The 15,618-nt window shown below is 48.8% G+C and overlaps 1 protein-coding gene across 1 annotated transcript in view; it reads left to right on the top strand.

The window, feature by feature from the left end:
- DES (desmin) overlaps nucleotides 1–12,473 on the top strand; it is a 44,602-nt gene extending 32,129 nt beyond the window's left edge. Inside the window, exons 5-9 of the mRNA XM_069616883.1 lie at nucleotides 331–456; nucleotides 1,859–2,079; nucleotides 7,085–7,128; nucleotides 8,916–8,998; nucleotides 9,958–12,473. Of these exons, the coding sequence (XP_069472984.1) occupies nucleotides 331–456; nucleotides 1,859–2,079; nucleotides 7,085–7,128; nucleotides 8,916–8,998; nucleotides 9,958–9,999 (516 nt within the window). The 3' untranslated portion in view covers nucleotides 10,000–12,473. The remainder of the gene's footprint in view (nucleotides 1–330; nucleotides 457–1,858; nucleotides 2,080–7,084; nucleotides 7,129–8,915; nucleotides 8,999–9,957) is intronic.
- Nucleotides 12,474–15,618: the final 3,145 nt, after the last annotated feature.

The following is a 15,618-nucleotide window of genomic DNA, read 5'->3' as shown; positions in this document are numbered from 1 at the left end:
AGGCCCATCCTATGATCAACCTCACCTACAAGCACATACAACGGAGACAGTATGAGACCATATTTGTTCAGTACTGATCTGAGCATTATTTCCTCAGACCGGTCCAAGGGATACATTACCCAGTACAGCCTGGCACATTCACCCCTTTGTACAGCTGCTCGTTATTTCCTCAGTACAGCCTTGGGTATGGTTACCTCACTGCCTCACTGTGGCTGCAGTTCCTGTAGTGTTGTTTTTCTATTCAGTTGCAACAACTATGCCCATAGCCATTATACAGATAACATGGCGTGGGCCAAACAGGCACTCACCACTAACCCTTTCTCTCCTCAGGTGGCTGACCTAACTCAAGCAGCTAACAAGAACACAGATGCCCTCCGCCAGTCCAAGCAGGAGATGATGGAGTACAGACACCAGATCCAATCCTACACCTGCGAGATCGATGCACTCAAGGGCACCGTGAGTACCCTCTCCGTTCCAGGCATTGATCCTCCCATGATGGGAACATGAAATGCCTATTCTGCACCATGAGGTCCATGGTCAGCAACATAGAGTTAATCTCCTACACCATGAGGTCCATGGTTAGCAACATAGAATACCTCTCCTACACCATGAGGTCCATGGTTAGCAACAAAGAGCCTTGCCTACACCATGAGGTCCACGGTTAGCAACATAGAGTTCCTCTCCTACATCAAGCAGTCCATGGTTAGCAACATAGAGTGCCTCTCCTACACCATGAGGTCCATGTTAGCAACATAGAGTTCCTCTCTTAGAGTTCCTCTCCTACATCATGAGGTCCACGGTTAGCAACATAGAGTTCTTCTCCTACATCATGAGGTCCATGGATAGCAACATAGAGCCCCTCTCCTACACCAGTCCATGGTTAGCAACATAGAGTGCCTCTCCTACATCATGAGGTCCATGTTAGCAACATCGAGTTCCTCTCCTACATCATGAGTTGTGTGGTTAGCAACATAGAGTTCCTCTCCTACATCATGATGTCCATGGTTAGCGACATAGAGTTCCTCTCCTACATCAAGCAGTCCATGGTTAGCGCCATAGAGTGCCTCTCATACACCATGAGGACAATGGTTAGCAGCATTGAGTTCCTCTCCTACACCATGGTGTCCATGGTTAGAAATATAGAGTGCCTCACATGTACCAATATGGCCATGGTTAACAGTAAGTTAACAGTACAGAGTACACCCCCTACACTATAAGGTCCAGGGTTAGCAATATAGAGTACCTCTTCTGCACCTTGAGGTCCATGGCTAGAAACATAGAGTGCCTTGCCTATACCAATAGGTCCATGGTTAACAGTGCATAGTACCTCCCCTACACAATGAGGTCTATGGTTAGCATTGTAGATTACCTCTTTCACACCATGTGGTCCATGGTTAGCAATACAGAGTAACTCTCATCAACCATGAGGTCCACAGTTAACAATAACCAGTGCCTCTATTACAGCATGAGGGCTATGGTTAGCAGTATAGGGTGATCCTTGTACTGTGTGAAGTGTCTGGCATATACAATCCCTTTCCTCTCCTTCACAGTGAGATGGCTGTAGACATAGACTGTCTCTCCTTTTTTTAATCCAGACCTCCATGATGTGAAGTGTAGAATTGCATTATGTTGGCATGTGCCCTATATTGTGGACCTGGATTGTAGAAACTACACCTAGTAACACTACCTGGTGGTCCATGTAAATAAATGCATTAAATAAATAAATAAATAAGAGGTTGACTTGATAGATCAAACAATCCACAACCCAGAATGTCCACTGCAAAGTGGCTGGTGTCTCATAATACATTGGGAATAGTGGTGTTGCCCTTTTTTGATCTGGTTTCCTCTTCCTACCCAGAATGACTCTCTGATGCGCCAGATGAGGGAGATGGAGGAGCGCTTCTCCGGAGAGGCCAATGGCTACCAGGACACCATCGGACGCCTTGAGGACGAGATCCGCAACTTGAAGGAGCAAATGGCAAGGCACCTCCGGGAGTACCAGGACCTTCTGAACGTCAAGATGGCTCTTGATGTGGAGATCGCAACCTACCGCAAACTCCTGGAGGGAGAGGAGAGCAGGTAAGGGAACCGTAGACCCAGAATCTTCTCACCAGGCAACACCACATTATTACCACAGGGCCTTCCGGTGAGGAGTGTCCCAGACAAGCACATTCGCTACAGTTCACGTCGGGGTAAGGGTAAAGGCTTCTCTAAATCATCCAAGGAAAGGTTCATGCTAATGTGTCATCTAAAGTCAGGACATTTCCAGCAATACATACAAGAGTCTCCAGAAAGTACACTCAGGTTAGCTACAGGGTCCCCTATGGAGGTGCCCAGGTCAAGCTATTCCATCAGTACATTTCAGGTTAGTGATGGAGCTCTCCCTAAGGCTGCTCAAATTAACGCATTCCAAGTTAGTCGTGAAGCTCCCCTCTGGAACAGCCCAGAATAGGACATTTCCTACAACGCACTCAAGGTTAGTGATGAAACCCCTATGAAGACCAGAATAGGACATTCCCTTCAGCGCACTGCAAGTTAGTGATGGAGATCCTGCTAAGGCAACCGAGTGTAGGACATTCTCTAGAGCATACTCCCGGCTGGTAGTGAAGCTCCATCTAAGGCAGCCCAGAATAGGACATTCCCATCAGTGCACTCCACGTTAGTGATGGTTTTAACTCTAAGCCAATCCAGAACAGGACGGACATTCCCTTTTGCATACTCCAGGTGGGCAAAACATCTCCCTCTAATATAACCCAGAATAGGACATTCGCTTTAGCGCTCTCCAGATAAGCAATGAAGACCCTCTAAAGTAGCCCAGACTAGGATATTCTCTTTAGCTTATTTATTTTTATTTATTTATTTATTTGCATTTATGAAGCGCACAGAACTGCCCTGGGGCATCGTGGCGCTGTTACAGCAGACTTCATCTTGAACATAGCATAGGAATATAGTAACAGAGTACAAGAGATATTTGCAGTGGGACATTGAAGTTAAAGGGTTATGCATTGCTGTGGTTACAGTGCAGGCATAGCTGTGCTTGGGAACATTCACATTGGTCTTAAAACATTGAACTTAGAGGTTATGCTATGCTGTGGTTACAGTGCAAGCATAACTGTGCATGTGGAGGACTTTATCGGAATAGGAGGGTTTTGAGGTTTTTACGGAAGGTGTGGTATGATTTTTCGTTCCTTAGTGAAGTAGGTAAGCAGTTCCAGTTTTTAGGTGCGAGGTGTTGGAAGCTGGATCCTCCCGCCCTGGATCTTTGAAACGTGGGGACATGGATCATGTTGGTGCGGTGAGCTCTGGTGGGTCTGAAGGAGGCTTTAGGTGTGATTCTTTCTGCAAGATAGGATGGGGCATCCAGAGAGAGGCATCTATGTGTGATGGCCATGGCTTTAAAAAGTATGCGTTCCTTTACCGGTAGCCAGTGAGCATCTTTCCTTGCTTGCGAGATGTGTTCTTACTACAGGAAAAAAAAAATGAAGCTCCATCTGAGGCAGCCCAGAACAGGGCATTCCCTTGAGTCCAGACCAGGATAGTGATGGAACTCCCGGTAAGGCAACTAACATTAGGACATTTCTTTTGGTGCCCTCCAATTCAGGGGTCAACCTCTCTCAAATGCAGCCCAGAATAGTACATTCCCTCCGGCGCATTGCAGGATATGGATTGGGCTACCTCTAAGGCAGTCTAGATAAGGACATTCCCTTTGGTGCACTCCAGATAAGTAATAGAGCTTACTCATAGCTTAGAACAGGGCATTCCCTTTTGTGCCCTCCAGCTTTGTGATAGTGCTCCATATTTGGTAGGCTAGATTAGAACATTCCCTTTAGTGCACTCTAGTTGTGTGATACACCTCCCTCTAAGGCAGAAACCAATCGGACATTCCCTCTGCAGTACTCTAGATGAGTGATGCCTCCATCTAAGGCAGTTCAGAATAAGACACTCCCTTTAGAGTACTCCAGGTGAGCAACAAAAGTATCTCAAAGGAAGGCTAGATTAGGACATTCCCTTTGGTGCACTCCAGTAACGTGGTGAAACTCCCTCTAAAGAAGCACAGAATAGAACATTCCTTTCAACATGCTTAAACTTAGTAATACGCTCCCACTAAGTTAGCCTAGAATAGGACTCCGGGCTAGGGATGGAGCTCCCTGTAAGGCATCCTAGATTTGGATGTTCCCTTTGGTGCAATCTTGGTTGGTGACAGAGCTTTCTCGTAGGTAGCTGGCAATAGTACATTCCCTTTTCTGAAACCAGGTTAATGATGGTGCTCCCTCTTATGTATGCTAGAATAGGACATTGCCTTTGGTGCACTGTGGGTGAGTGATACAGCTCCCTCTTAGGCAGCCCACAATAGGCCGTTCCCTGGGGCAAACTGAAGGTGGGTGATTGAACTGCCTCTAAGGCTACCAGATTAGGACATTCCCTTTAGCGTACTCCAGGTGAGTAATGAAGCTCCCTCTAAGGAAGCCAAATTAGGACATTCCCTTTAGCGTACTCCAGGGGACTAATGAAGCTCCCTCTAAGGAAGCCAAATTAGGACATTCCCTTTAGCGTACTCCAGGGGAGTAATGAAGCTCCCTCTAAGGAAGCCAAATTAGGACATTCCCTTGAGCGTACTCCAGGGGAGTAATGAAGCTCCCTCTAAGGAAGCCAAATTAGGACATTCCCTTTAGCGTACTCCAGGGGAGTAATGAAGCTACCTCAAAGGAGGCAAGAATAGGGCATTCTCTTCAGCACACTCCAGGGTACTGGTGCAGTACATCATCTTTTCCTACAGGAGCTTTATATCGTTACATTCTAGTGATGAAGAAGAGTGTCCACGTCGTGTGCATTCACCTGCAATACAGCTCAAAAGTTGGTGAACCACAAGGGTGCGCTAATTACTCCACACTGCTGCAAGGTCACATTTCATGATTTTTCTCATCTTCCTCCCAACACTGTTACAATCTCGCATTTCATGATTTTTCACATCTCCCCGACACTGCTGCAATGACACATTTCATGATTTTAATCGTATGATATGATAGGTTATTTATAACTTGCTTAATACCCAGAGGTTTCGAAGCGCGGACCCAGGGATCAAACCTGTGTTGCTCTGTGCCGTCTTGTTTCTAAGTCGAGCACGCTGCCGCTGAGCTATCCTCCCGGGACATCTTACCCCCGACCCCACACTGCTGCAATGTCACATTTCATGATTTAAATCATCTTACCCCTTACCCCACACTGTTGCAATGTCACATTTCATGATTTTTCACATCTCCCCCTCACACTGCTGCAACGTCACATTTCATGATTTTTCTCAACTTTCCCCACACACTGTTACAATCTCACATTTCATGATTTTTCTCATCTTCCCCTCACACTGCTACAATGTCACATTTCATGATTTTTCTCATCTCCCCCACACTGCTACAATGTCACATTTCATGATTTTTCTCATCTCCCCCACACTGCTACAATGTCACATTTCATGATTTTTCTCATCTCCCCCACACTGCTGCAACGTCACATTTCATGATTTTTCTCAACTTTCCCCACACACTGTTACAATCTCACATTTCATGATTTTTCTCATCTTCCCCTCACACTGCTACAATGTCACATTTCATGATTTTTCTCATCTCCCCCACACTGCTGCACGGTCACATTTCATGACTTTTCACATCCCCGCCCCCACACTGCTGCAATGTCACATTTCATGATTTTTCACATCTCCCCCTCACACTGTTACAATCTCACATTTCATGATTTTTCACATCTCCCCCTCACACTGCTACAACGTCACATTTCATGATTTTTCTCATCTCCCCCACACTGCTGCAACGTCACATTTCATGATTTTTCTCAACTTTCCCCACACTGCTACAATCTCACATTTCATGATTTTTCTCATCTTCCCCTCACACTGCTACAATGTCACATTTCATGATTTTTCTCATCTCCCCCACACTGCTACAATGTCACATTTCATGATTTTTCTCATCTCCCCCACACTGCTGCAACGTCACATTTCATGATTTTTCTCAACTTTCCCCACACACTGTTACAATCTCACATTTCATGATTTTTCTCATCTTCCCCTCACACTGCTACAATGTCACATTTCATGATTTTTCTCATCTCCCCCACACTGCTGCACGGTCACATTTCATGACTTTTCACATCCCCGCCCCCACACTGCTGCAATGTCACATTTCATGATTTTTCACATCTCCCCCTCACACTGTTACAATCTCACATTTCATGATTTTTCTCATCTTCCCCTCACACTGCTACAATGTCACATTTCATGATTTTTCTCATCTCCCCCACACTGCTGCAACGTCACATTTCTTGATTTTTCTCAACTTTCCCCACACACTGCTGCACGGTCACATTTCATGACTTTTCACATCCCCGCCCCCACACTGCTGCAATGACACATTTCATGATTTCTCATCTCCCCCCCACACTGCTGCATTGTCACATTTCATGAATTTTCTCATCCCCCCACACTGCTGCAATGTCACATTTCATGATTTTAATCATTTTACCCCCTACCCCACACTGCTGCAATGTCACCTTTCATGATTTTAATCATCTTACCCCCTACCCCACACTGCTGCAATGTCACATTTCATGATGTTTCTCATCTCCCCCACACTGCTGCAATGTCACATTTCATGATGTTTCTCATCTCCCCCACACTGCTGCAATGTCACATTTCATGATGTTTCTCACCTCCCCCACACTGCTGCAAGGTCACATTTCATGATGTTTCTCATCTCCCCCACACTGCTGCAATGTCACATTTCATGATGTTTCTCATCTCCCCCACACTGCTGCAATGCCACATTTCATGATGTTTCTCATCTCCCCCACACTGCTGCAATGTCACATTTCATGATGTTTCTCATCTCCCCCACACTGCTAGAACGTCACATTTCATGATGTTTCTTATCTCCCCCACACTGCTGCAATGTCACATTTCATGATGTTTCTCATCTCCCCCACACTGCTGCAATGTCACATTTCATGATGTTTCTCACCTCCCCCACACTGCTAGAACGTCACATTTCACGCTTTGTCTCCTCTTTTTGTGTAGGGTCACCATGCCAATCCAGACATTCTCAGCACTCAACTTCAGAGGTAAGTGTTACTCCGTGGGTGAGAGATAAGGGGGGCACTAATCAGAGGGCCCTAGGGATTAGAAGAACATAGATGGGCTTGGCTATCGGCGGCGGGGGCTGCAGGGGGCTGGCATTCTGGAGTACCGCCTCCCAGGACACCAGTGCCTGTGGAAAGTCTTTGCAGATCGTAGGCCTGATCTTCTTACAGACATAACTTGGGGGTGCCTGTTGTAAATGTATACAGAAGACTTAGGAGGTGCTACCTGGTGGGGGTGCTTTATAGTTGGTGTCACTTGGTCTTTATGGACCTTTTCGGATACTTTTTTCTTGGAGTTCAGGGAGGCCCTTGTACAGTGTGTGGTGTCCTGAAGCCTTCTGTACAAAGAAGTGTGGCAGTGTTTCCTTGAGAGACGGTGAATGAAGCCGTGTTGGTATCCCCACATTCTAGAAATGATGGTTCATCCCTGGTGGTCCGATCTACGTGCCCTACTCATTGTCTAGGGGTGGGATCATTCCTGCCTAGGCACGATGCGCGCACCATTGCTGCTCTAATCCATCTGGGAGTGTAGGACCACCTCTCCGTTGGTCTTTTCCATTTGCGGTTGTTGGTCCATCTCTCCGTGGGCTTGATGGATGGAGATGCCATTCTCATGGTTCCATCTGAGGGTGTGGAACTACATCTCTATGGCCCTATGTGAATGCCTTTTCCAGCGTGCTCTGCTTGGGGTTGTGGGACAATCTCTCCTGCCACCTAACGTGTTCACCATTGCCAGTCTCCTCCATCTGGGGTTGTGAGCTCTTCTCTTTGTGGGCCTGATGTAAGCAGCATTGTCAGTCTCCTCCATCTCTTAGTGTTTGGCCATCAATCTCTGTCTGGTTGTATCTGCCACTGTCTGCCTCCTCCACCTGGGGGTGTGGGGGGGTGCATGCCTTAATCTATGTAGACCAGAGTTGTGGGCCATTACCAGGCTCCTCTCCATCTGGGAGTGTGGGGGTTCTCTCGGTACGCCTAATGTACATACCATTGCCAGTCTCCTCCATCTGGAGTTGTGAGCTCTTCTCTTTGTGGACCCGATGTAAGCAACATTTCCATTGTCCTCCATCTGGAGTTGTGAGCTCTTCTCTTTGTGGACCCGATGTAAGCAACATTTCCATTGTCCTCCATCTGGAGTTGTGAGCTCTTCTCTTTCTGGACCCGATGTAAGCAACATTTCCATTGTCCTCCATCTGGAGTTGTGAGCTCTTCTCTTTGTGGACCCGATGTAAGCAACATTTCCATTGTCCTCCATCTGGAGTTGTGAGCTCTTCTCTTTGTGGACCCGATGTAAGCAACATTTCTATTGTCCTCCATCTGGAGTTGTGAGCTCTTCTCTTTGTGGACCCGATGTAAGCAACATTTCCATTGTCCTCCATCTGGAGTTGTGAGCTCTTCTCTTTGTGGACCCGATGTAAGCAACATTTCCATTGTCCTCCATCTGGAGTTGTGAGCTCTTCTCTTTGTGGGCCTGATGTAAGCAGCATTGTCAGTCTCCTTCATCTCTTAGTGTTTGGCCATCAGTCTCTGGCCAGTTGCATATTCCACTGCGAGCCTCCTCCACCTGAAAGTGTGTGGGTAATCTCTCTGTAAGCCTGATGTACATACCATTGTAAGTCTCCTCTATCTGGCAGTGTAGGGCCATCTCTATGTGTTCTGATGCATGTGATTGTATCCGTCTTCTCCATTTGTGGATGTGGCTCCATCGAAGCATGGGACTGGTGTACGTACCATTATCCATCCCAGTACTAATGTTGCTTCTCACTTTGCAGAAACCAGCCCGGACCAACGAGCCGCTGAGGTGCACACTAAGAAGACCGTGATGATCAAGACCATCGAGACTCGTGACGGGGAGGTAGGTGCTCTGCCACTGGGAGCGGAGGCGGCCGGTAGGGTGGAATGGGGCAAACGCCTCACCCGTAGCGGGTTCAGACAGGAACGGGACATTTCCACTATGGAAGCCCACTGAGCTTAACACCATCCCATGTTCTCTGTAACCGCCCATTGCTATCAATGCTCACTCCTAAACTCTTTGACTGTCAGCAAAATGGCGGCTTCCATCATTGGCAGGACAAAGGATCTACATTCGCAGCGCATAGAAACAGGGGCTGCTGGACTCGGTGTCAGTGCCCCGTTGACCACTGTGGTTAAAGGCTCCCATTAGTGGTCATGCTGGATCCTGATTTCTGCATTACCTTCACCAAACCATGGCGCCTGAGGTTTCCTGCTCCTCTTTGAGCCCACTTGGCTCCTGCTCCTCATATCAAACGTGCCCAAGTTGTAATACAACAAGGCAGTGGGAGTCCTCTTTGGCTCCCACAGGGCCCTCTCTGGATATAGAGGTGGCATCGGACATCCGGCTGACCTCCTGCTCTCCCCTTCTCACGGAGGGTGCCATGTAATAATGGCCGGCAAAAATGTCTCCTGACAAAAAAGTCGCCGTTTTTTGCGGAAACATTATAACATTGAGCATGCGGGGGACAACCCCACAGCCCCTGAATTGTTTTTTTTTGTTTTTACAAGGGGAGCCGGCTACATCCCCGCAACCCATCCCCATGCATAATGCCACCAATGGCTTTTCCCATTATGTGTGGGGATATTATTACCTGATACCCTTATAGAGCACCATTAGAGCATCAGAGAGCCATGCCACCCCATAGCCCACGCCTGGCACTATCCCAAGGCCTCGCCCCAGAAGCCATCTTCTTTTTCCATCACTGGAGATGTCCGCCTTCTTGACACCACTCTGTTTGTAGAGCTGTACTATGCCATCTTCCAATGTCTTCAATCTTTCTCTCGGCTTTCTCGGCACAGGTTGTCAGCGAGGCCTCCCAGCAGCACCACGAGATGCTCTAAGGGCGCGGCTGGCAGACCGACCGACCGGCAGCAAGATGCACGCACACCTCCAACACCTTTCACCAACTTTGCATGCAGACCGGAAGCGCTTCCAGCGCCTGCGAGAGTTCACGACACCAGATTTCTACACCCGTTGGGAGCTCCAAACCAAGCCAGTCACCAAAGATTGTCCGAGAGACTCTGGGACAGGTCCCAGCCTCCACCAGTGTCCAACTGTCTGTTTTATACTTGCTATGTTTTTTCCACCAAACCTCAGTGAGGGACTATGTTTTCTGTGTTTTCTATGTGTGTGTGTGTGTCCAGGACAGGCTCTGCTCCCAGCCTGTCACCACCCTGCCCCTGTTTAGGAACTCCTTGCTGGGTTGAGCATTGCTCTAGAAGATTCCACCTCTGCGCCACTGCCCATCATAGCATTTTTGGCATTGATTACACTAAGATGTTGTCGAGACCCAGGAAATGATTCCAAATGTCGTCTTGACCTAAAATGGCCGCACCCAACAAATCATAGCTAGCAAAATAGGACTTCCTATTCTGCCACTTCAGGCGTATGGACACTGACCAGAAACAGACCTTGTCTTCTTTCTGTTTCAGTCAGGAGGGAGGAATAGGGCAGGCCCAAGAGGATAGCTAAATGCCGGCTTTAACTATATGGAAAATGAAATCCATGCTATCTCTCTCGCCCTGCCCTCACCTTCCTTTCCCCTGCGGGTTCTCCTGTAACCTCAGAGGAGAGCAGGTGTTCCTTATTAGCTAATACAGTCCCGTTCTAGCGATGAGGCGGCTATACGATAATGCCGGGCTGTGCCATAGGGTATGTGGTGACCATAGCATGGTCATTCCCAGTGAGCTTGGGCTCCATCTCTAGCCTGGTCAGGAGCATGACCTAAACCTAGAACCATTTACTTATGCTGGTTGCAAGCAGTGGTAGGTGAATGAGGTACCGGCATGCATCTTGCAGAGTGTATGCAATCCAGTCCTGTCCACCGCAGGGCAGAGTTTACAGAGGCAGTGCGTGGCAGCATGACTTACTTGCAGGAGAGAGGAGACGGGAGAATGTTTCGTCAGCGGGTGGTTTCACCGCGGTGTCCACAGCAGGGCAACCGTTGACTACTTATGTGTTATATCAAGTGCCAGAGGCAAGAGGGGCCCTACTGCGATAGTCTACTATCCCAAGGGAGGAACTGTTTGGTCATCAACCACCAAGTGTGTCGCCATTATTGAAAGGGGCACAACAGGGATGTTTATTACCCTGTGTTTATATCCCGGTAACAAAAGAGGCGCCACTGGTTATTACCCGCTGTTCAGATCCCTGGTAGCAAACGTGGCACCAGCAGTTTATTCCCCACAAGCCAGTCTCTTTAAATGAAGTGGGCACCATAGGGACATACTCATCCTTGGTTTAGGGCCCACAGTTGTCAGAAGCCAACACTTCCAACCATGAGGTCTCAAGGGCAGGAATAATGAGGCATCTCGCAGGAAACCCTGGAACCCCATTGGCTGCAGCGTCCAGAGCTCCCCTCCTATGGTATTGCCCATCCTGGGGCTGCTCTTCTCATGGGTCCCTTATGGCAAGCAGACAGATTTCCCACCCTAGACCAAAGGCAGTGTAGGATCGGGGACTCGAAGACGGGGCGCAAATCAATTCCCACAGGTAGTAACCCAAGCGTGGGACTCTTAGAAGGCCTTAGCGGTAATTGGACTCTGCACCAGGTGGTCATGTCATGAGGGTGGACATGTAGCATGGATATACATTTCCACTGTGCATTGGATCTAGGGTCCACTGTGTGGTCCTAGCGCCTCTACCCTCACCTGCCGGACGGAGACCGTCCTGCTGGGCCGGAGCTGTGTTGGGTTTTATGGAGTGAGCTCTGGTGAGAGGCTAGGCATGTGAAAGGCCTGCGTACCCCAGGGATAAGAGGAAAAGGGGCTCCAGGGATGCTCGGAAGGGGATTGTGAGTTATGGACAAATATATACAGTAGGTGCTTATTCAGAGGACAAAAGATTGAAGGAGGCGGTCAGAGGAGGGTTACTGGTTTTCATCTTACCAGTTGCAACCAAAATTCACTCTCCTTGCAGTGTTACCAGAGGCAAAGAAAACTGCTATATACCTGATATGCCTGGAACACTAAAGGGTGGGCGTGATAAAAACCGGAAACACATGGGTGTGTGTGCTGGTCTAGTCTCACCACAATCACAACTCTGACGACCCGGGCCCGGAGGCCAGAGATCGGGTTTGGTTTGCCCTCATGAAGCATCTGCCGTGTACCTACTACCCATTGTAACCAGCGAGTAACCCGTCCGGCCACGCTCCCCCCATGCACAAGCCTAGGCCCACGCCCACCGCCAGAGAACAGAATGTCCTGTCGTAGTCTCATACCGCACACATCCTGTGCCCACTGTGATGGAACCAGACTAAATTGTGTGTCCTTACCCAGGGTTGGGGCCTGACAATAAATTGAGGAGCACAAAATCACACAGAGTTGTGTCATCTTTTTGTGAGCTTTTTGGACAGATAAAGCATGTCCTTGTTTACTGACTGCCTCTTGGGTTTGTATTATTTTATTTGTGTTTATTTGATGAGTCCTTATTCCCCAGGACGCTGCTTCCGAGCTCTTGGGGAGGTAGCGTCTGGGCGTAAGCCAACAGGAGTCGTCCCGATGGTCACTTCGTAGGCAGGTGTGGACAGTAGAGTTGAAGAACTCAAGACGGAAGAGGTCTGAAAGTGGAGAGTCCCACCGCCACGAGTGTCCGTTCGATGGCTGACAGCCGGCAGGTTCTAGATGGCTGACCTTAGGTGTCTGGTCCACTGGTAGAAGATTCCCATGAGAACCTGGGGCATAGAACCAAAGAAGGCTTCCATAGGATAGAGCCTCGTGAATGGAGACAGCACAAGGTCACCACGGCAGGGCAGATGGCACAGAGCACATTATGCAATGCGGCGGGAGGTGTTTGTGGTCATTTGTGGTCATGTTGGCTAGCAGATCAACGTAGATTTTGTTGCAGTAGTTGAATCGCGACATTCCCACCACAAGGACACACGCTGTCCCATGAGGCAGCAGAGGAGAGGAACTACTCTCCTCCCCCGACCCCCCCCCCCCCCAAAGCCTTCAGTTATGGAAAGCGGTATTGGTTTGAAGTAGGAACGCCAAAGCAGCACCAAAGTCTACTCTCAGCACACGCAGCTAAGCTAATGTTTGGGGGTGGGGGGTGGGGAGCACAGATCCATGCGGGGAGGGGGGCACATGAAAGGTGGGAGCCAGAGACCACAGCTCTTGGAAACTGAAGCAACGTTTCTGTCACCCATCCTTAATTAACAGAATGTGGTGGGAGGGGGGCCTGGGACAAGCCTTAAGATAGACATGTTTCCGGGAAGGTCGACTCCTCGTGCCCAGAGACAGCTGCTGCGGGGGCTGGTGAGTGACCGTGACCGCATGCCTTAGCGGCCTCAGACACGAGTCCTAATTATAGAGACTCCATCGACGGCGGCCTGGAGTGAGGGGCGAATAACAGCCGAGTCTCCACTAGTTCATTAATGCTGCTGGGAGGCACAGCCTATAGGAGATCAGCGAGGGGGGGCACAGGCCTATAGGAGACCAGAGAGAGGGAGGCACAGGCCTACAGGAGATTAGTGAGAGGGAGGCACAGAACTAAAGGAGATCAGTGAGAGGGAGGCACAGAACTATAGGAGATCAGTGAGAGGGAGGCAGAGAACTATAGGAGATCAGTGAGAGGGAGGCACAGAACTATAGGAGACCGGTGAGAGGGAGGCACAAGCCTATAGGAGAGCAGTGAGAGTGAGGCACAGACCTATAGGAGACCAGAGAGAGGGAGGCACAGAACTATAGGAGACCAGTGAGAGGGAGGCACAGGCCTATACGAGAGGAGTGAGAGGTAGGCACAGACCTATAGGAGATCAGTGAGAGGAAGGCACAGAACTAAAGGAGATCAGTGAGAAGGAGGCACAGAACTATAGGAGATCAGTGAGAGGGAGGCATAGAACTATAGGTGATCAGTGAGAGGGAGGCACAGAACTACAGGAGATCAGTGAGAGGGAGGCACAGGCCAATAAGAGATCAGTGAGAGGGAGGCACGGAACTATAGGAGATCGTGAGAGGGAGGCACAGAACTTTAGGAGATCAGTGAGAGGCACAGACCTATAGGAGATCAGTGAGAGGGAGGCACAGACCTATAGGAGATCAGTGAGAGGGAGGCACAGAACTTTAGGAGATCAGTGAGAGGCACAGACTTATAGGAGATCAGTGAGAGGGAGGCACGGGCCAATAAGAGATCAGTGAGAGGGAGGCACAGACCTATATGAGATCTGTGAGAGGGAGGCACAGAACTATAGGAGATCAGTGAGAGGGAGGCACAGAACTTTAGGAAATCAGTGAGAGGCACAGACTTATAGGAGATGAGTGAGAGGGAGGCACGGGCCAATAAGAGATCAGTGAGAGAGAGGCACAGACCTATAGGAGATCAGTGAGATGGAGACAGAACTATAGGGTAACAGTGAGGGGGAGGCACAGAACTATAGGTGAACAGTGAGCGGGTGACACAACACTTTAGGCGAACAGTGAGATTGAGACAGAACTATAGGGTAACAGTGAGGGGGAGGCACATAACTATAGGTGAACAGTGAGAGGGAGGCACAGAACTATAGGAGATCAGTAAGAGGAAGGCTCAGAGCTATAGGAGATCAGTGAGAGGGAGACAGAACTATAGGGTAACAGTGAGAGGGAGGCACAGAACTGTAGGAGATCAATGAGAGGGAGTCACAGAACTGTAGGATATCCGTGAGATGGAGACAGATCTATAGGAGAACAGTGAGAGATAGGCACTGCATTATAGCAGAACAGTGAGAGGGAAGCACAGCGCTATAGGATAGCTCAGGGGCAACATACTTGACTGGGAAGCAAGACGACACACAGGTTCGACCCCCAGGTCTGCGCTTAGAAACCTCTGGGTATTAAGCACGTTAAAAATAACATATCATATCATGTCATATCATAGGAGAACAGTGAGAGGAAGACAGACCTATAGGAGATCAGTGAGAGGGAGGCAACGAACTATAGGAGAACAGTGAGAGGGAGGCACAGAACTATAGGAGAACAGTGAGGTGACGGCTTAGAACTATAGGAGAACAGTGAGAGGGAGGCACAGAACTATAGGAGAACAGTGAGAGAGAGGCACAGACCTGTAGGAGATCAGTGAGAGGGAGACACAAAATTATAGGAGAACAGTGAGAGGGAGGCCTATAGAAGTACAGTGAGAGGGAAGCACAGCACTATAGGAGATCAGTGAGAGGGAGGCACAGCGCTATAGGAGGATAATGAGAAGGCAGCACAGAGCTGTAGGAGAATAGTGAGAGATAGGCACAGCATTATAGCAGAACAGTGAGATGGAAGCACAACACTATAGGCGAGCAGTGAGATCGAGATAGAACTATAGGGTAACCGTGAGGGGGAGGCACAGGACTATAGGTGAACAGTGAGAGGGAGCCAGAACTATAGGAGAGCAGTGAGAGGGAGGCAGAACTATAGAACTGTAAGGGGGAGGCACAGAATTATAGGTGAATAGTGAGAGGGAGACAAAACTATAGGTGAACAGTGAGAGGGAGA

Source organism: Ambystoma mexicanum, chromosome 9 (genome assembly GCF_040938575.1).
Source record: "Ambystoma mexicanum isolate Mex_15411 chromosome 9, UKY_AmexF1_1, whole genome shotgun sequence".
In the NCBI taxonomy this organism is placed as follows: Eukaryota; Metazoa; Chordata; class Amphibia; order Caudata; family Ambystomatidae; genus Ambystoma; species Ambystoma mexicanum.
This window is presented reverse-complemented; position numbering and strand designations above follow the sequence as displayed.